At 40.1% G+C, this 20,547-nt stretch overlaps 2 protein-coding genes across 4 annotated transcripts; one reads left to right on the forward strand and one right to left on the reverse strand.

The window, feature by feature from the left end:
• Nucleotides 1-1,714: 1,714 nt before the first annotated feature.
• Nucleotides 1,715-5,617, reverse strand: LOC115752634 (trafficking protein particle complex subunit 5-like). Of its 2 annotated transcripts, none has more exons than XM_048278307.1 (8): nucleotides 5,460-5,617; nucleotides 4,741-4,829; nucleotides 4,560-4,623; nucleotides 3,446-3,523; nucleotides 2,990-3,066; nucleotides 2,812-2,878; nucleotides 2,581-2,720; nucleotides 1,715-2,128 (listed from the first exon to the last, which is right to left on the reverse strand). In XM_048278307.1, the coding sequence occupies exons 1-8, from the start codon at nucleotides 5,517-5,519 to the stop codon at nucleotides 2,014-2,016; spliced, it is 690 nt and encodes a 229-aa protein (XP_048134264.1). In that variant the 5' UTR covers nucleotides 5,520-5,617; the 3' UTR covers nucleotides 1,715-2,013. The 2 variants fall into 2 exon arrangements, with proteins under 2 accessions (XP_048134264.1, XP_030546773.1); XM_030690913.2 differs by having other exon boundaries at nucleotides 2,613-2,720; nucleotides 5,460-5,612.
• Nucleotides 5,618-8,325: 2,708 nt separating this feature from the next.
• On the forward strand, nucleotides 8,326-19,504 carry LOC115752552 (FIP1[V]-like protein). Of its 2 annotated transcripts, none has more exons than XR_007198051.1 (9): nucleotides 8,326-9,240; nucleotides 11,369-11,610; nucleotides 12,255-12,381; nucleotides 12,451-12,519; nucleotides 12,669-12,806; nucleotides 13,500-13,601; nucleotides 13,694-14,040; nucleotides 15,343-17,612; nucleotides 17,653-18,102. XR_007198051.1 is itself a non-coding variant. In XM_030690795.2 (9 exons), exons 1-9 carry the CDS (start codon nucleotides 8,404-8,406, stop codon nucleotides 18,833-18,835), a joined length of 4,044 nt encoding a protein of 1,347 aa, XP_030546655.1. In that variant the 5' UTR covers nucleotides 8,326-8,403; the 3' UTR covers nucleotides 18,836-19,504. The 2 variants fall into 2 exon arrangements, 1 of the variants encoding a protein (XP_030546655.1); XM_030690795.2 differs by lacking the exon at nucleotides 17,653-18,102 and adding an exon at nucleotides 18,272-19,504 and having other exon boundaries at nucleotides 15,343-16,960.
• The last annotated feature ends 1,043 nt before the right edge of the window (nucleotides 19,505-20,547 follow it).

Genomic DNA, 20,547 nt, shown 5'->3' on the forward strand with positions numbered 1-20,547 from the left:
GTCCAAAAACCCTAATTTAGGCGAATTACCGAATTGCCCTTCCAATTACTTATACTAGTTTATAAGTTGGAGTTCAAAGGCAAATGAATCATAGATAAAAGGAAAAATCTGGTGAGGAGCATACTCATTTTCTCAAGTAAGAGCCTGTGGTGAATATTGTTTCAAAGAATAGCCTAAAAAAAATAGAAGGGCCTGAAATGCTATTGTTGTTTTAAAGAAAAGTCTGATTAAGGATATTTTCGTTATTTTATATTTTCTGAATTTTTTCCTTTTTTATTTCCTTTCTTCTCACTGGTGGTCGATCTCAGCAATGGCCGGCCACCAGCGAGGGCTGAGTGAGGCCATCAAGGGCCGACCTCTCCTCTAGCGGGCAAGGGTTGCCTTGCCCGGGCGACACCTCCCGAAGTTATCAAAAGCCTCGCCCTGGCGAGCCATCGAGACCCTCGCCTAGGTGAGGCCGTCGTGACCCTCACCGTTCGAGGCCTTCAAACGTGCAATTTATTAACTCTGTTTTTCTTTCGATTATTTGATGCGTTGTGAACGGTAACGCTTTTCTTGAATGAATCATGAATCTCCATTAATTATAAAATTTAAGGGTTAATATGAAAAACTCCAAATCGATATACCTATGATAAATTTATCTAAAATTATTTTTTACCACAAAAAATCTCAAGCTGGTATACTTGTGACAAAAGTATCCGAAACTATTTTTCTAGTCACCAGAAACTCTAAACTGGTATATACGTGACAAATTTATCCTAAACTAATTTTTTGACGACAAGAAGTCTCAAACTGGTACATATATAACAAATTTACTCTCCGCTAAATTGTGTTAATACCACAAAAATCTCAAACCGATATACTAGTGACAAATAGAGAGTAAAAACTCTAAACTGGTACACCTAGCAATTTGACTTTTAGATTTAACTAGAAGTAATGAAGGGTAAATTTATCACATGTGTACAGGTTTAGGATAAATTTATTACAAGTGTATCAATTTATAATTTTTTATGGTAAAAAAATATTTTGGGGTAAATTTATCTCAAGAAATCGGTTTTGAATTTTTCGTGATATTAACTCTAAATTAAATATACTCGATCAATCCGACTCGACGCATGTTCGACAGAGTCCGCACCGATATTAAGGCAGAATTAATTCACATGTAAATGATCGCAAGGCTGTCTGGAGTGGTTCTACTTTGTAAAATTTTTTTGACCATTTGAAAGCTTTTTAAAACTCGAGGTTTTACATTTATTAATCCGAAACATTAGAAATCTTTCAAAAGGATGTAGACATTGGGCATGTAAATTTGGGTACTATTTTTGGAAATTTTGACAAATTCTATTACTTCATAATTTTCGAGGGAAAAATCATGTACAAAAGTAAGTACAGGCAGGAGGGGCATGTATTGTTTTGATAAACAATCAAGTAGAACTGGAAGTCTAACCCATATGGAAATGGTTGTTGCAAAATAATCTCTCATTCATCATGCAACGATGTTGATGCAAAAAACAATAGCCGGGAGAGCAAGTTTAAACCACTTTCGTATGTGGCAAAAGCTCGCAGTAAACACCACACTACATCGACAACACGGATTGGATAACTACCTCAAAGAAGCCCGGGTCGTTGCATCATGACATCATTCAGAACTCCGGATCGCAGTCTCTCGCACATATGACGAAATGATGATTACATGAAACGACCATATCTCATGTAAGGAAAACATACAAAAATTCGATTGAAATAGAATAGTCAGCTTCGACGTATCATTACAGACCGGCGTTCACTGTCATTGCTGACTGCCAAATACAAGAGCTGTGTCTGTATCATCACCAGTATTGCTCAAACATTCGTTCGACCCCATTTTTTGGGCAACAACATGAACTGGAACGTTATAATTCAAATATCGTGTCTGGGTTAAGACCATTACTTGTCACTAGATCCCATGCTCGCTCATAGTCAAGCTGGAAATAGGGGCATATTGGAAATGACATAGTCTCTGGCAAGTGAAAACTACTTTGCAGCAGCCAAATTCTCCATCATGACCATATGAATTGAATCCAAGTTGAGGAAAGTAACGCAGGAATGTGCAAGGAACTCAACCCAGTCTTGCTTCTCTCCTAAGTACCTAGGAGATGAAAGTACAAGAGAAGTCAAATTTCATTTGGACAGCACTGTGACATGAAGTAAGGACAAACATACTCCTCATAGGTTTTGATAGAAAGTAAGATGAGTCATTTCTTGTTGACTCAACCATAAAGAGGCACGAAATCGCAAGACGACTCTTATTAGAATTCATGGCTTGAAAAACTTTCTGGAGGAAAATATAGCCAACGACTGGATAATTTGAGAAAGAAGCGCTCGGATTATAAAAAATTTAGAAGTGCTTGTCAACACTTATATTGTATCATGAGACAGATAAGATGACATTGCATTTAGTGGAGGAAAACTCATAAGGGGTGTTTCCAGGGTCAGTAAAAAGAAACTATGCAAAGGCTCATTTGAGCATCACTTCCATGAATTGAGAGGCGTGATAGCAAAATGCAAGAATAGGTAAACAAAAAGAATGCAATGAAGTACAACATAAAACGGGTGAGTAGTTGGATAGAAACCTCTTCTGCAAACTTTATCAAGATTGTAGTTCTAGGTCTTTGTTGCCCCTCCACAGGAACAAAGTGTGCAGTTACGACAGCTGGAAATCCAGCACTATCCAGAACACCCTTCAATGAAGCATAAAAGAAAAAAAAAATCCGTCAAAGCTCCAGATTGCCTAACTACCAGCAAATGAAGACAAAGCAAAGTGGCACTTACCCTTACTATTCCAGCCACAAATGCCCCACAGTTAAACGTCCCCATATCTTTAGGTATAGATATAAACCTACACATCCAATGAGGTTGGATTTATCAGGTTCAGGCCATTAGCTACTAATACAGCTTCAGCTGGTTCCCGTGGTTATATAGATATCATGAGCAACCAGGGAATCATTACCGGTTTACAAGGAGCTCCTTCTCGCTAATCATGTATTCATCTTCGTTTTCAGTCCCCTTTTCAAGTGAATCAGCCACCTATAAGGATGAAAAAAGGAGTCTTATGAAGGCTAAGAGCCACGAATTTTGAGGGAGGAAAAGAATTGCAAGTTCTATGAATGCAAGAATGTTTCTCTTCTTCTGCCATGTATAAAAAGCCCCCAGTCATATTCAGCCTAACAACCCACTACAAGGAACAAAAATGACTGACAACTTTTAGGCTATTTTCGGAAAGTGGTGGAAAATTAGAGGAATCTGGAGTGGAAAATCTTGAAAATTTTAAAATTTTGCGAGTAAGAAGAGGAGGGAAAATTCAAAATTTGTAGAATTTTCTCTCTATTTTCTTTCCTCAGTATGCTCCCAAACATAGCCTTAGGTTACCATGAATGATGAAGCAGAAAAAAGCTGTATGATTCACCTTGCCAAATAAAACCTTCCACACCGTGCTGTGTACAAAAGATAGAATACCCAACAAACGGGTTTCCCTCCTATTTCCCTGTGACAGAAGCAAAAATAAGCACCAGATGAGCCAAAACTATCATATTCACAGTTACACTCCTTTTGCATGACAGTCCGACATAAAAGGTGCTTATCCATGAGTTATCAATGAAATCACATGGCATGGCACCACAGGCTCCACAGAATTATTGAGCCAATATTATATAGTCTCAACAAAGTTGTTTCATGTCTCTTAACATCTAGTGCCAAAAGAATAAATTCACAGGACACAAACGATAAGTCGTCAGCAAAATGAGCACATGAAAAAAAACAATAAAAGAGTTATGTGAATGACCCGAGCCCCTGATGCAAGGATGATGACAATGATCAACAGTTGGAAAACGGAGGGTCACAAAGCAAAATGAGCATGAAGAAAATTTTCAGGTGTTCACTGGCAAATGTCATGAAAAGAACACGAGCTTCTGATTTAACAGTAAGAATCTATTTCAGCAATGAAAAGCATTACAAGATTTAGTATAACAGGATTATAATAACAAGACAAAACACCTGGCCACATTCTAACTTTAACTAGCTCACAGCAAATATAGAACATTTGTTCTGGTGATAGAATGCATCAGTGATTTGGAGAACATAATTGCAAGCTATTGAGGAACCATTATGGTCTACATTTAATCTAAGGAAGAGTATGCCTATATGCCTACAAAATTTCCAGAACTCGAACACAAACTTGAATAACTTATACACAGTGTACTGATGTGCAATGTGACCTAATCCAATATCTTGCATGTGCGATCAGAGGAGATCTGCCTACATCCAAAAAGATTTTTTTAAAACAAAAAAGAGCGCGTGAATTCCAACTAGATGCAAACCCTAATCTTCTGCTGCAGTGACGTACTGCGACAAACATAAACAGATGCTGCACTTCAGCAGAGGTAACTATTGCGCCAAACTACTAAAGAAAAAGCCATTGATCCCATCAATACAAAAAAAAAATATACATTCACTATATAGAACCAAAGAGTCCTAACAGTAATTTTCAGCACTGACTTGGGAAATCACATTGCACATCTTACCTTTTCCCTGTGGCAAAGAAGTTCCAAAACTCGAGCTCCTATGGAGTAGCCTGCATCCTCCAGCCTGAGTCACACAAGGGTTGTCCAAGGGGAATAACAACGTCTCTCAATTTGTATACATTGGTAGCTGCTTCATGTTTAGTTATATAATTGTACAAATGACAACAAGAAAAATACATACCTGCGCTCTAGCTCTGCGATATTGTCAACCTGAGTCTGGTTATACTGAACAAGCTCCGAGAACAAGAAAGAAAAAGCACTCAAACTGACCTGCACCCAGAGTAAAAACCCGTGTCAATTAGTTCTGCCAAAGCACACATAATCCATCCCATGATCAAAACAAAAGGTCCAGCCATCCAACAATCCATTCCACTATTCCTCGACTATATATGAACGACATAGGAGCAAAGTGAATAAGAACAATGGCTCTTAAAGTAAACCTAACTACGAGTATCACTGTCCCAGCTAATCTGAAAGAATAAGGGAGCTAAGGAAGCAGAAGCCAATTGAACTTGTCTGGCTCTGGCTTAAAGGATCCATTTTTCGTTCCCCCCTGTGTAAAAAGCGAAGACTCTTTCCTGCAAATTAGAACAATAGGAGATTCATTTGCCGAGAATTGACCTAACTATCCAGTAACTACCCCTCGAGAACTGAAACGGAGCAATGTAGCCGGAGGAGAACGAGCCAACCAAATCAGCTATTCTAGTCCCAATGACAATGAGACACCAACCCCAAACCAAGCATTGCATTCAAGATGAAGCGTCCAAAAGAGTGCGCCCCAGATCGAAAAAAGAAGTCCTCTGGTCCGGCCAGGTGAACAGTAAAAATCGAACGAAGCCGTCCATGCGCGCGCGATCCAGGGCGACATGGAGCCGCACACCGAGAGAGAGAGAGAGAGACCTCTTGCTTGCCCTTGCTGAGAGGCTTGTCGAGGACGTTGGAGTACTGCTTGATCTTCATCGTCAATAATGATGGTGGTGACGACGGTGAGCTTCCATCTTTCTTCCTTCCTTTGCGCTCTTCTGCTGCATTGAGGAAATCGACCGAGTCTCAGCGAAAAGAAAAGGAGAGCTAGTTTAGCCCTCCTTTAACCTTTTTTTTTAATTAATTGGCTTTTACTCAAATTGGGCCTTAAATTTTTTATAAATGCAATCGAGTTAAATATCGACTTGGCATTTTTTCTTATTATGTTCTTCTCGAATTTAAGTTAGATTGAAAAACAAAAAGTATCATTTTTTTTTTCATAAAACAAGTTTAAAAAAAAATGAAAAGCACAAGCCCTTGCCAGTAACAGCTGCCCATCCCTGGAAAGGGCTAGTGGAGGTCATCGAGACCTTTCCAATGGCTAACAACCCTCACTCGAATCACGACGGTTGTTGGTGAGCCCTCTCCTGGGGCCGGTGACCATTGATGAGGCCTTATTGACCTTTGTTGGCCCTTTATGGCGATGGGTGGAGGTGGCAGCGGCCACCGGCAAGGACCTATGAGGTGTTACTCGCCTCTTTTGTGTGTGTGTTTTTTCTTCCTTTTACTTTTAGCTTTTGATTTTTTTTAGCCTGATTTAGTTCGTGTTTATTTCTATTTTTGTATTAATTTTACATAGCACTTAATCGGAGCCAAGTGGTTTAAAAAGTGATAAAATAATTCATTTTAGCATTCTTCGTTGGCCAAATTAGGCGGAATTAATAAAATGTCTTGATTGTACATTTTGAAAATCCGAAAACTCAATCAAAGTCAACCTACGAAGTTCGATTATAACTGCTTAGGACATAAGATTTTATTCGTTTCGTTCTTTTCACCGGATCGCCTTATCTACAAAATCAATTATATTTCGGCTCAACGAAAAATTATCTGAGATGCATTCCATATCCTATCACCAGGGATTATATTCTTATCCTGGAGAAATTAAAATTTCCATGTTGTCGGAACGTAACTCAAAATTTTGTCTTTCATATGAAAAAAAAAAAAAGAGCAAAATTTCCGAGAAAGGACGCTAAGACTTCGTCAATCTGTAGTTAATTCTTATCAGAACCTTCATAGAAGCGATGCATTTCACAGCAAGCCTGAAACTTGCATGCTCCGCCGGTACGGGCGACCCCGAAAATCTGAAAAAAAGAGCACATAAATCACCATTCTGACCAACCTTCGAGGTTTTCACCGGGAACCGTCCTCTTCTTTGTTTTACGACGAAAGGAAACCGCGGAGACGAACACCGGGGATTGAAAAGTCACCGCCCTCCGGCAGCTTTGGGGACCTCGTCGCAGAAGATCTCGCACTTGATGTCACCGAGATTCGTGCGCAGAGGGACAGATTGCGGCGAAACAAAAAGGTAGGTACAAGAGGAGGGAAAGAAATGAATGCAGGCCAAGTGTTCGGTGAAATTCTCCCGGAAATGGTAGGAGGAGGAAGAGATTGCTTGCTCGTTTCAACGAAGCGAGCGTCACCGGTGAGTCGTTAAAAGAGCAAATGAACAGAGTTTTGCCTCACAAGATCGGATTTTTGTAGAGAGCTATGCTTTTGTTTTTGCCAATATGTTCTTATTGCCCATACTAAGGTAGAAATAATAACCATGCTCTATCCGATTTGTTCGATCGAAATTCAAAACCATAAATCTAAAGAAATTCAAAACCATAAATCCATATTTTTTTAAAAAAATTCAAAATGACTGTATTTTTCTTATGGATTAATATCGGGAAAAACTCTAAACCGATACACCTATAGCAAATTTACCCCAAACTAATTTTAACCATAAAAAATTTGAAACTTGTGCACTCGTGATAAATTTACGACAAACTTATTTATTGACATCCAAAAACATCAAATGGGTATACCTGTGAGGGTACATGTGATTTATTCTCGCTTAATTTTCGTTAACTTGGGTTAATATCATGACAAAAAATCAAACCGGTACACTTGTGACAAACGGGAGATAAAAACTTCAAACTAGTACACATGTAAACTATCATGTGTCATTAAACTCATAAATTTGACGATAAAATTTAACAGAAATTAATGAAGTATAAATTTATTACATACGTATTAGCTTGGGATTTTTGATAATTTGAGGAAAATTTTGTCGTTAGTGTACATGTTGAGGGTTTTTCATGGAATTTAACAATTATCTTATTGAAAAAAAGATATTTAGTTAGGCTATTAATATAATTTTGTGGTCGGATATGCTTAGGTCTCAATAAGCAATTATCGTGTGATTGTACATTGGGTCCTCGGGTACCAAGCTTCCACGCCTTTGTAGTAGAAGCTCGAGGTCCAACCCCCGTGCTCCGGTTCCTAGTGGCTAGGTCCGAGAAACCTTAGCTTCTACAATCAAGACCCTAGCGCATGGGCTTGGGAATCCCGGCGGTCGGGCACAACTCCCTTGCGGTCGAGCCCCAATCTTGGACACTAGAGCCTCTTGGGTCTTCGAAAAATAGCTGGATATAGCACATATATTTCTTATATCGCATAAATAGCGCAAGCCTCTCTTGAAAGACAAAAGTAAATATTCCATATCAAACAGTCGAAAATATTTTTCATAATTCATTCTCGAAATTTCAGCCAAATATCGAAAGATGACTTTTTTGAACATATCTTTTAAAAAAACACATTTTTCACAACAACAAAAAAAAACAAAAGAGAATACAAAAATTTGTAGATTCCTTGTGTTGACATTTCGAAATGGAACAGAAAGTAGGGAAAAAACACAACATAGAACTGATGAAATACTATATAAACCCACTCGCAAACACAACAACAACACACGCAGATTTCTACCTAAAAGCCACCCCTTTCTCTCACAGACCTCAAAACCCTCCTCCTCCTCCCTCTTCCCTGTCTCTCTCCTCCGATGGACGACGACGACGAGTTCGGAGATCTCTACAGCGACGTCCTCGGGCCCTTCACCTCCTCCGCCGCCTCGCAGCCTCCCCAGACCTCCCCTGAACCCGCTCCTCCTCGCCGCCACCTCGATCTCAACCTTAAAACCTCCAACCCTGCTGCTGGCGCGGACGATGACGCCGAGGACGACGATGATGCGGAGCTTTCCGGAGCTCAGCGTCGCGACGATCCTCCTCCCCCGACTAAATCCCTATCTCTCAGCCTCAATTCCGTCAAGAATGAATCAGTTGGAAGTGGCGATTCGGATTTGCCGGCTAGGGTTTTGGAACCCCCGGGCGAGAAATTGGATGCCCAGAGAGGAGCGGGAGGTGGGAACGAGAGTAGGGATTTGGATTTGATGGATGCGGACGTCAAGTTCGATATCGAGGAGAACAACGAGCATGGGATGGACCCGGTGATTCCTGGGCTGTCGGGGCCGCGGGAGCTGAGTGGAGCTCGGGATGGCAACGGGGGCGATGATTGGGACAGTGACAGCGAGGATGATCTGCAGATAGTGTTGAACGATAACACGGCTCATCAAGGTCCCATGGGAGCCATTGGCGATGCTGGTGGGGAGGACGATGACGATGAAGACGGGGATCCACTTGTGATCGTGGCTGATGGAGACCCGAACCAGCCGCTGGTGGAGCAGGAATGGGGCGAAGACACGGCTGAGGCAGGGCCTGATGGAGAGAGGAAGGAAGGTGTTGGCAGCAGTGAGCTAGCGAAGGCGAATGGAGGAGTGGGTGTGGCGCCCAAAATTGGGTACAGCAATCTGGGTTATCATCCATTTCATTCTCAGTTTAAGGTCAGTGGTGTTACATGTGGAAGTCTATGCAGTAATTGTATATGGGGGGTTGTGCTTGTGTTGAACCCCTCTGTGAGAATTTTATGCAGTTTCTTCTTTTGTATCTGTTACGAACTGCAAATAGTGCTCTATTCAGCTAATGAAATTGGAATCTTCTTTCTTTGCGTGGTATTTTAGTTCTACCTATGTATGCTAGTTGTTTCTTTTCTTCTTTGGCAACATTTGACTTTGTTTAAGAACAAATGTGTGAAAGCAGCTAGCTTTGGCGGTTGAGTGCCTGGTGATCCTCTGAAGTGCTCGCAAAATGCGGCGGGTGGTTCCAAAGGATGATGGAGACAGTTGCTGTGAGGTCATCAAAATGATTTGTCTAGCATCAACGCCAAATGTTTTCCTAAGCTTCTTGAAACGTGAAACATTCAATGACGTGGACCTTTCTCTTTGCGCGATTTTCTTGCTGCCCGCTTTAAATCTGAAAGAAAGAAGCTTTGAGGTAGTTGTTATATTACAGCTAGGTCAGTATGAAACTGGTGATGAAGCTACAGTGACTTGTTTCTGAATAAGCGATCTTTTCTAAAAGTTAACTAAAGAAGCTCAGTCATTGGAAATTCCTTCTCAAGCAGCCTCCCTCAGGCTTTATACATTAGACACAGAAGTTTTTTAATCAATCTGGAAACTGTCGTGGATGAGACTATTTTCAGCAAAGACGCTACTAATGTTCTGCTGTTGTCATTACCATCCTTGCGTGGTACCTGCAAGTATACCAAGCATTTTCAGATTATTTAGCATGCTCAAGTAGGATCATTCATATTCTTTCTGGATCTAACAATTAGTGCATTGAAACTACCATATCCTGATTTTGGGTTCTAGGATAAGAAGATGAAAAGATGATGCAAAATTCTAATGCTAGGTGTCATCTAGGCTAAAAACTTGTGCATGGGGTAAGAGCCTTAAGCGCCATACCTTGTACCTGAAAATGTAGTACCAGGAATGATTTCAAGCTTTCATGGCTGCACAACTTGATCTCTGTAACCTTTATGGTTTCCTTACTTGGTAACCTTTCTCTTCCACTGACAAATATGCAGTGAGGTCTAGATAAAAAGTCTTGGAAGCCACTTTCCAGTAGATATTAGGCATCACCGAGAAAAATTTCATTATTTATTTGCGAGAAATGATACAAGTTATTGGGTGAAATTTGGGAACTCTAAAAGGTAATAGCATGTCATCCATGTTGCATGAGAGGTTCTGGGTAATTTACTAAGTCTTAATTGAAAACTTAACGTCCCTATAACCCAGTAGAGCATGTATCACATTATGCATTTAGCTTCTTGGGCGATTGCTCTGCTGAGCATTGTTAGATTCAATGTGGTTCAGTTCCTAATTGCCGTCAGAAACATAATGATAATCCATTATCTGGTCAATGTTTCAAAAATAGATTCCTGTGGATTTTTAGTTGGACAGAAATTTGTTTTTTCTATTTTCCATTTGTTTGCTTTAATTGAGCGTTATGGGAAGCTGCTTCTTCTCCACAATAACAATCTGGATGCCAGGATGGCTGGCCTCCTGTCCAACTAGCAAGGACTGATAATTTATCTTCAAGTGAAAATACTGTTCACATTAGAGGTTCTATGAACAACATGGCTCATGGAAATAGTAAATGGTTGCCGTTACATCTGTCTTTGAGGTGCTTGAACCTGTTTGTCGTCATCTTTGTCAGGCTTGTCTTTTTTCATGGTTGACATAACATGCTCGTGTGCTGGATTATAGAATTGAGCCGTTTACTACTTTTCCTTCTTCTTTCTATTCTACACAAGGTCGAATTTGATGCTGGCCTGATGAACTTCATGTGATGTGTTGCCTTGTTAACATGAGTGGAGAATAACCATTCTGACAAATTGTATGTGTCATTTGAATGGTTTTTATGGTTCTTCCTGTATGATGTTGATATATAGCAGTTTTCCTTTATCTTTGTCAATTGTAACTCGCCATATCAGTATTGCTGTTCTATGGTTTCTTGGCCTTTTGTGCTTTCTGGGGGAGTGTTACTTAAAGTCATTCGCTCGTGCGCCCCCTTTTCTCGGGGTTTGGTGCTTGTTCATTGACCTTCTTCTCTGTTTCTGTGTTCTTGTAGTATGTGAGACCTGGTGCTTCACCTATGCCTGGATCAACTGCTGCTGCTCCGATTGGAGCACCAGGTCAAGTTCGTCCACCTGTCAACATGGGCCCTTTAGCTGGTCGTAGTAGAGGTGACTGGCGAATTTCGGGAATGAAAAGTGCTTCGTCTTTGCAGAAAAATTATCACCCAGGAATGACTCCCTGGGGTTCTGGACGAGGTTATGGGGGTGGACTGGAATTTTCACTTCCATCACACAAGTAATATCTCTTCTCCAGTATTGATACTGTAATTGATTCTAGTAGCTATTACACAGGCTTTACTTTGTTGCTATTCTCTTCTCATGCCTTTTTAATTTTCATGTTATGTTATCTATGACAGTTAAAGCTGTTAGTGGATGTATCGCAGAGTAGTATATTATATTTTGCAGTAATTTTTTTAAGGGAGGTAGAATTTTTTATTTTTTCAGGCCAGTCTCTGTGATGTGTTCCTCCTCTATCAACATGCTTGTTAGAGAACTAGACTAATAAGTCCTGTAACAATTTTCTTCACCTTTTCATTCCCTAATGGTGATTCCTAATTGGTTCTTTCTTTTATGGAGATCCCTGATTTGATACTAGGTGCTTGAATTTTTTGCATACCCGCTTCTGCTGTCCTTTGATTCTTTAATTAGTGCCTGTGCATTACATGCATCATTGATAAAGCAAAATCACTACTAGTGTGCCAACCGTCCCAATTCACACATTTTGTTTCCCTGTTCTGTGGGCAAAAGGACTTTTTTGCTGGATATATTCCTTTCAAGTTTTATGACTATAGAAGACAAACTTGTGTTTCCTGTATGGCAAGATTGCTTGAATTCTTATTGAACTCATAAAGCTCTTCTCAATCCTGTGAACAATTTCAGAACTATTTTTGAGGTCGATATTGATAGTTTCGAGGAAAAACCATGGAGGTACCCTGCTGTAGATAGTACAGACTTTTTCAACTTTGGTCTGAATGAGGAGAGCTGGAAGGAATATTGCAAGCAGCTGGTAAATATGCACCTTGAATCACTTGGTAGTAGATGAATGGATTTATGACTCTAGTTAAATATTATGCAGGAGACTCTGCGACTTGAATCTACCATGCAAAGCAAAATTCATGTTTATGAGAGCGGTCGAAAAAAGCAGGTAATGCAGGATTTGTAAATCTTCTTACTGGGTTATTTTGCAAATGGAACCTTTAAAAAAGTTTCATCGCAATGAGCTGCCTTGTATAAACATAGTTCAAATGTATTTGGGATATGAATCTTCAGATACTTTGCTCTTTACTTCTTTAGGAGTTCGATCCCGATTTGCCTCCAGAACTAGCAGCAGCATCAGGAATTCATGATATTACAGCTGAAAATATGACTAATGGGAAGTTGGACGCTGGACAAAGAGATAGTAAAGCATCTGCTCATGTGCGGCCACCATTAGTATGTCTCTGCTTTTGAACTTATTCTTAAGCTTGCATTCTTTTAGGTCGTCATCTTATTGCTGAATTTTCGGGCTCCAGGAGTCATGAGAACTCTTGATCTTGATTTCCATTGCACTTCAGAGATCAGCAGAGTTGGAGATCCCACTACCTCCATAGACCTTTCGTTTTTTACCCCTCTGCATCTTCAATGTCTCACTTTCATCGGCGGGGCATTTGTTTACTGAGCATATACACAAGAAATGTAGAGTCGTAGAGTCCTTTTCTTGATCAAGCCCTTATTCTATTGGAGCAGTCATGATTGGAAGTAAATGGATATTCTAATGCATGGATCCCTAGTTCTTGGACTCGTTGAATTTAACTAATGAGCTATCATCTATCCTTCATATCCTTCATAACTATCCTTCCTTCTAGGCTCTTTGTCTTGTAACTTGGCTCTTTTCTTGGTTCTTGAGCTCTTTCTATATATGGATTGGCACCCCCTTTTGTCCTATTTCATTCTGCAATATTTTTGTTGCTGGATATCCTCTGGTGAAATTAGCTTTCATCGTTGAGTGGGTAGTCAATGTTCGTATTTGAATCATATTATTAAAGCTGATCAAATATAATGAATTCTCAAATTCCGTGTTAATGCTGTCATCACCACGACATAAAGACCATGTTCTTGTACTTAACTTATTTATTTCTCATCCAGCCAACTGGGCGAGCAATTCAGGTTGAAAGTGGTTACGGTGAACGCCTTCCGTCCATAGATACCCGACCTCCACGAATTCGTGATTCCGATGCGATTATTGAGGTAAAATTATTTAATGGTGAATTTTATGCCTATCTTGCTCATACATGGTCCTCATATTTCTTATGGTTTCTTTTATGAATTTGGACATACAGATTGTCTGCCAAGATTCTGTTGACGAGGATTCCTCTACTGAAAATGGGCTTGCGGACAGAGTGGATAATAATGATCCTACAAGTGAGGATCTTAGAGGAGCAGAAAAGGCAGAGGACCGCCTTGCTCGTGAAGAAGTTGAATATTGTGATCGTAACTCTGAAACTTATAGCGACCAAAATGGAGAGGTGGTCAAAAAAGCTCAGTTCATTGAATCTGGTCAGGATGATCTTCCTGAAGGAGAAAGTTCACCCTTACATCGTGAAGGATCAGTTCAACATCATCCATCTTCTAGGGAACAGACTTCTGGATATCCCAATAGGAAGGCTGCTATCTCTCATAATGAGCGGTATAAATCTTTTCTAATAATTAAGGATAAGAATATTAAATGACCTCAATTACTGTTATATGCAAAATGAAACTGGTGAACTGACAAACTTAACCAAATTAACTGAGACAAAAAATTTGAAGTTAGTCAAATTTTGGACTGTGGAAGAATAAATAGTTGGGCCCAAATCAACATCAGGATTTCGGTTCAATTTGGATCGTGGAGGCAATGAACTGGGCAGGTTCAAATAGGATTAAATTGCATATGTTTAAATATAGGGAAAGAGTCAACAAAAACCCCAAATATGCCCATTGTGACCCATTTATCCCGACCTTTTTTTTTTTTGTGACATAAAAACCCCAAACCATGCTCATTGTGGTACATTCAACCTAAACTCATCCTTGTGATGTAATAAACCCCAAACTTGTACTTGTGGCGTATTTACCCTCTATTAAGGTCCCATCGGATGATTTTTCATTAAAAAATTTATTTTATTTCACTTAAGCCATGTGGGTGTCATGTCAACACTGGGTGTTCTTGTAGGCAGATTTTTAACAGCGTTCATTGATGGTACATTAACGGAGGGTAAACGTGTCACACGGATGCAAGTTTGAGATTTTTGGGGTCACAGATAGAGTTTAGCATAAATTTGTTATAGTAGGCATAGTTTGGGGTTTTTGGTGGCTTTTTTTCTTAAGTATAATAGCTTACTACTCCTCTTTTAGGCGATTAGGAGGAGAGGCAGATGTGAGATTTGAACCCTGGGCCTTGTGTCTTTGGGAAATAAGCCATCATTGGGGTTTATTAGTTTCTAAGGCTTTTTTGTTTTTGACTGGTCAAAAGCGAAAGGCAACTTTTAACTTTCCCACAAAAAAACAAAAATGTTGTTCAAATTTTAAAAAATTACAATAAGTACGTGAATTTACGTGTTGATAGTTGTATTTTGTGAAAGCTTAAGTTATTTGGTATTACAAAAAGTCAAAGTACATGCCCGGTACCATTTGGATTCTGTAGAAAAGTAAAAAGTAGAAGTGAATGCATACACGGCCCCGATTTTCACTGAGCATGAAAATCAGAAAATTAGAATACCTCATGTAATTAACCACCCTCTGGCATGTGCTTTTAATATTCTTAGCATAGACAGTTGTGTGGACACAAGTTTATGTTTGTGAAGTATGCCTGTGTCTCTATAATCTTTTGCCAGCTTCTCTATTAACTTTTTGATGTTTGGTGAAAGATTCTATTGTTCTTACACTGAATGATTGTAACAGCAGGTTATCACACAATTTATATGAACAAATCTTTCTTTGTTTGAAAATACAGGCATATGGAAGGTAGAGCACGTGACCAGTCCCCAAATGTGTCTCCTAATCAAAGTACAGAGGATAAAATGGCTATTGAAAATCAGGGGGCACAGATGGTTGAGAGTGTGGAGAGTGAAGAAGCTCTTCATGTGTCCAGCGTGGATCACAAAGATACACTTGCTGGTAAGTCTTTGCCCGGTGACAGAAGCTCTGAGCTGGAGAGAAATGAAGTATCTTCAGATGCAAGCAAGGCTGGTGAAAAGTTGCTTAATCCTAGAATGAAAGACAAGTTTAATTCTAGGGGTGAGCAAGTTGCTCTCAATGAATTTGATGAGGGGGAGGATTGTAGAGCTGCAAGAAGTAGTGAAAACAGCAAAGCAAGATCAGGAAGCAGCAGAGATAGTCAGAAGTGGCGTGATGGTACAGAGGAGGAAGTTGCGCAAGTTGGTCTTCCCACTCATATGGGAGGTTCGAGGAGTCACCTTGATGAAAATGAACAAAAGTTTCGAAGAAAAGATCATGATAGGAGACAAGAAAAAGAAAGAAGCCGGATGGTTGTAAAAGATAAAGTGGATCCTTATAGAGATAGGGATTCTAGTTCGGTTCATAATTTGCCCGTGAAGTCTGATAATTTTGATAGGCGAAAGGAGAGGGAGTACTCTGATGGAGCAAGAAGACTGAGGGATGATGAACCTAGTTCTAGAAGGCCGAGACTTGAAGATTCAAGGAAGAGGGAGCGTAGCAATGAAATAGGCTCCAGACACAGAAGCAGGGGTCGAGAAACTGAGAGGAACGACAAAGAGGAGTATAACTCATCCAAAAAACAGCTGGACAATGGCATGTACAAAGTTAACTACGACAAGGAAGTAGCTTTACGAGGCAGGGAAAGAGACGATTCTTTAAGGAGCAGGTATGAAGTTGGAGATGAACACCGTAGTAAGAGGAAAAAGGCAGATGAACATTTTCCGCGAGAGCGGGACCACATTGACAAAGAAGAAATCCTGCGTGATCAAAGAGAGAGTTCTGGTCGTCGAAAGCGAGGCAGGGATGACATTAATGATCAGAGGCAGAGAGAGGACCAGTCTAGAGTTAGAGATAGTATGGATGACCACCACTCTTCTAGACATAAGGATGAGAGCTGGTCGCAGAGGGATAAGATTGAGAAGCAGAGGGATAGAGAAGAATGGCATAAAGCCAAGCAAGGTCGTGAAGAAAATCGTTTAAAAAGGGAAAGAGAAGAAGAAAGGGCTGCTTTAAGGGGTGGACGTGGAGGAGAGGAGAAAGCATGGGCTGGCCAAGATAGGCCGAAGGATGACCATAGAGCTTCGGGTAGAGATTACCAGTTTAAGGACACAGCTCGACAGAATGAACATGCTAAGAGGAGGGAACATCAAGAAGATGAAAGTGTCTTGCAGTATCGTGGTCATGAGGAGGTCCATGCGCGTGGTAATCAGATCAAGAATGAAGAAAAAAGATCCAGATTTGAGAAATCAAGCACTCGCCATGATAAACCTGCCAGTGTTTCAGATAATCAAAGATTTTATGAGAAAAAACACAGCCATAGGAAGAACAAGGAATCTGAGGGAGGCGATCACCATACTTCCAGGAGAAATCAGGACGATCATGTTAGTCAAATGGTATGTTCTAGATTCTAGACAGTCTAACTCAGATTGGGGATTGTACAATCTCAAACATCAAGGATGACTTTTATGCCTAATAATAACTAAATGATACTAGTTCTTTTCAGTTTTCACTTATGTTGTTGGTGGCTCTACTGGTATGGAGTTTTGAACCTCAGACCCATCACGTAACCCCATTCCACCTGACTCTTAGGTGTTACTTAGGGTCTGCATGAGCTTGAGTAGCACTCAATGAATGCATCATGGGTAGATTCTGAAGAGGGAGATGGTTCCTGGAGAGTCGATGTCTTTCTGAGGTTTTCTCATCTTTTCTGTAGTCTTTTTCTTGGTCACCATTGTCCTTTTCTTTCTCTGGGGGAGTGGGTGCTGCTTCTGTTCTTAGTTCCCGCTGCCGTTTAAGTATGTTTGTGCATAAAAGGATGATGTATATACATATTTATTTACATGCATACATATGCACCCACTATACCTTTCTGTTCAGAGGATGAGCAGGAAAAGATTGGGGGGGAAGGGGAGGGGGGACTGGTTTTTTCATTTTCCATCAATCCTTTTTCTGCCTGTTCTTTCCTTTTTCCTTCTATATTGTCTTCTTATTCCTTTCTTTCCTCTCTATTGGAAATTTATCCCCGAGAAATGCAAATTGTCACCTGTAATCAAATGCCATTCAGCTGTGCTCGCACCGAATAAAGCAAGAGGATATAGATTCAAGAGACAGTCTGCTTGATATAATTATATGATGTCGCTTCATGTATCCACTAGTTCTGAAGAAGATAAAAATGAAGGAAACATGAGATTATATTGTTGAACTCATATTCTAGACAAATTTCATATGGAAGAAAGTTATCCATTGCTTCTTTTTGTTCTTCTACTCTGTTTTTCTTGTCATTATGCACCTTTTGTTGTCTTGTTGTTAACTTGTTGAGTGTCGTAAGTAATTTTCTGCATTATATTAGCTGCCAAATGTTTTTGGGTACTAGAGATAGAACATTGTTGCCCTGCAATTGTAATTTTGTCCTTGAATATAGATTGGGTTTGTGACCTATTCCTGGTAAACTCGGATTACTGCTTTGTCAGTGTGTCTTGTAAATCCTGCATGATTCTCTCTTTCTTATTGATACTTGATTATTTCTACGTATGTTCATAATCATGGATGAAAGTTCATACTAACCTGTAAGAAGTCGCAAAGATTTGGGTATCAGTTCAGCTGCAATTGGTTCTTCTGTTCCTTGTTCCACCTGACTGGTTGATCATTAGCAGACCCTGGTACAAGTCGAGCTTAGTTTTCATGATTGTCATTCCTTCATTTAGGGCTCTAAGGGTTTGGCTGAGCAGAGAACTGCTGATCCTGGAACCATGCAGCAGTTTCATTCTTCAAGAGAAACTAGAGAAGATTTGTCATCGGAGGATGAACAATCAGAATCCAGAAGAGGACGCTCCAAGTTGGAACGGTGGACAAGCCATACGGAGAGGGATTACAGTATCAATAACAAGTCATCTTCTTCCTTGAGATTTAAAGAGGTAGGAAGGAGCAACAACAATATTGTATCCTCTGAGGCCAGCAAACTTCCTGAATCTGTTAAGACGTCTGAGGAAGTTGACAAGCACCATGTCTTGGCTGAGGATAAAGATTCGGGTGATGTGGAGAAGAAGGATGCTGATACAAAACCGTTAAATGATCGTCATTTAGATACAGTGGAGAAGTTGAAGAAGCGCAGTGAGCGATTCAAGCTTCCTATGCCCAGTGAAAAAGAAGCCTTGCCAATAAAGAAGATGGAGAGTGAAGCTCTACCCTCCACCAAGGGCGAGACTCCTGTGGATCCAGAGATCAAACAAGAGCGCCCAGCTCGCAAGAGGAGGTGGACCGGTAATTAAATTTGTTAAGGGAGAGATTCTGCATATTTATGTGTACTTCCTTTCTTGTTGCGGGGGAAGTTCTGCTTCGCCTGATTCTTGTTATGAGACCCTGAAGGTCATAGCATCCCTTGCAGCAATAAATTGGCTTCTCCATGACTTCTAGGGTAGCTGTGCTCCATTTATGTACTCTTGTAACCATGCAGCCATCATATACATTTTGTTGTATATACAGAAAATGTAACTGTGAAACTCTATATGATGGTGGCATGTAATTGTACTGCTTCTAGAAGCATCTTGCGTCTCTTATTGAGGATTACGAGAATATTGCGGGGCTCATGTACATTGCCTCGTGGCGCCCCATATGGAGCTAGATGCAGCTGCCACTGGTTGTATTGCTGGCAAGAAACTGACTTAGAGGTGGCATCTGGCAAATGTGGTCTTGGAGCAACTGGAGGCAATGAAGCTATCTTGCGGCAAACACAGATCGAAGTAGAAAGCGGTCGCATCACACCAGCATGGGAGTAGACGATCCGTGCAGACGGATGTTGGCCAATAAATACACTTTTTCTGCTATAGTTCATGTATCGTTATGAGCACATTAAACATTTTCACTCCCCTTTTTTGAGATGTCTAGGATTGCGAAAGAAACGAATTTTGAGAAGTGAGAGATTGACAAGTTCATTATTAGCAGAGTTCGTCCATGTTCTTTTTATCTAAATTTTAGGAGAAGCTGACAGCAAGATAAATGTTGGCCTGTTTCTTGCTGGAGAAAGAGAGAGTAGCATTCCCTGTCCAGATGCAGATTTGGTTATCTGGATGATTGGGTGTTGGCTTCTGAAATCGAAAATGCAGTTCTTCCTTGGCCCCTTTCACATTGTGTTCTTGGGACTGTCCTATGAAGCTAGTAAAAAATAGGAGAGTTTTGGCTGCAATTTCCCAGGAACAGAAGGAATGCTTTCTATTTCGGGAACAAGGATAGCAGAAATAAATAAATTGATCGCTCTTCATTTTTGCTTATTAATGTAATCTTTACTTAATTATTAATACTGCAATTTCTGCTGACCATGACTGATCCATTTTGCTAGTCTTCAGCACATGGGTTAGTTTTCTGTCTCTGGTAAAATGGACAAAACACATCGAGTGATGTTTCTAGTTTAATTCCATGCTAACTTCTGAAGAGTGAAGGTCTCCTCCATAATGAAATCGAGCAGGAGTTTCTCTGAAAGGCTCGAGGCACCTCTATTCTGACGGGGGCGTCGAGCGATGAACTCTTAAAAAGCATCCCTTTGAGGGTCTGGGCTCTGATGTGGTTTTGATGCCATGAGCAAATGGGGACGTTCTTTAAGTTTCAGATCATGGCAAAACCCGGGTTGCATAACTATTTGCTTTTATTAAGATTAGGCGTATTAGCACAATGAAATTGCGGAAAAGAGAATCAAAACTAAGGTTATATCCAGCAGAGATTCCACTATAATTAGCACATTTTACATTTCCGTTACAACTTTTAATTACAAGATAAAATAAAAATTATATATAACGATAGACATTATGGCCCAATCCCAAATTATCAATAAAATACGAGCTTAAATTATAAAGGGTTAACCTCAAACCGGTACATTAGTGACAGATATACTTCAAAATAATTTTTTCATCACAAAAACCCAAACTGGTACATATGTGACGAATTTACCCAAAACTAATTTTTTTGCCACCGAAACCCCAAACTAATA

Source organism: Rhodamnia argentea, chromosome 4 (assembly GCF_020921035.1).
Source record: "Rhodamnia argentea isolate NSW1041297 chromosome 4, ASM2092103v1, whole genome shotgun sequence".
Classification (NCBI taxonomy): domain Eukaryota; kingdom Viridiplantae; phylum Streptophyta; class Magnoliopsida; order Myrtales; family Myrtaceae; genus Rhodamnia; species Rhodamnia argentea.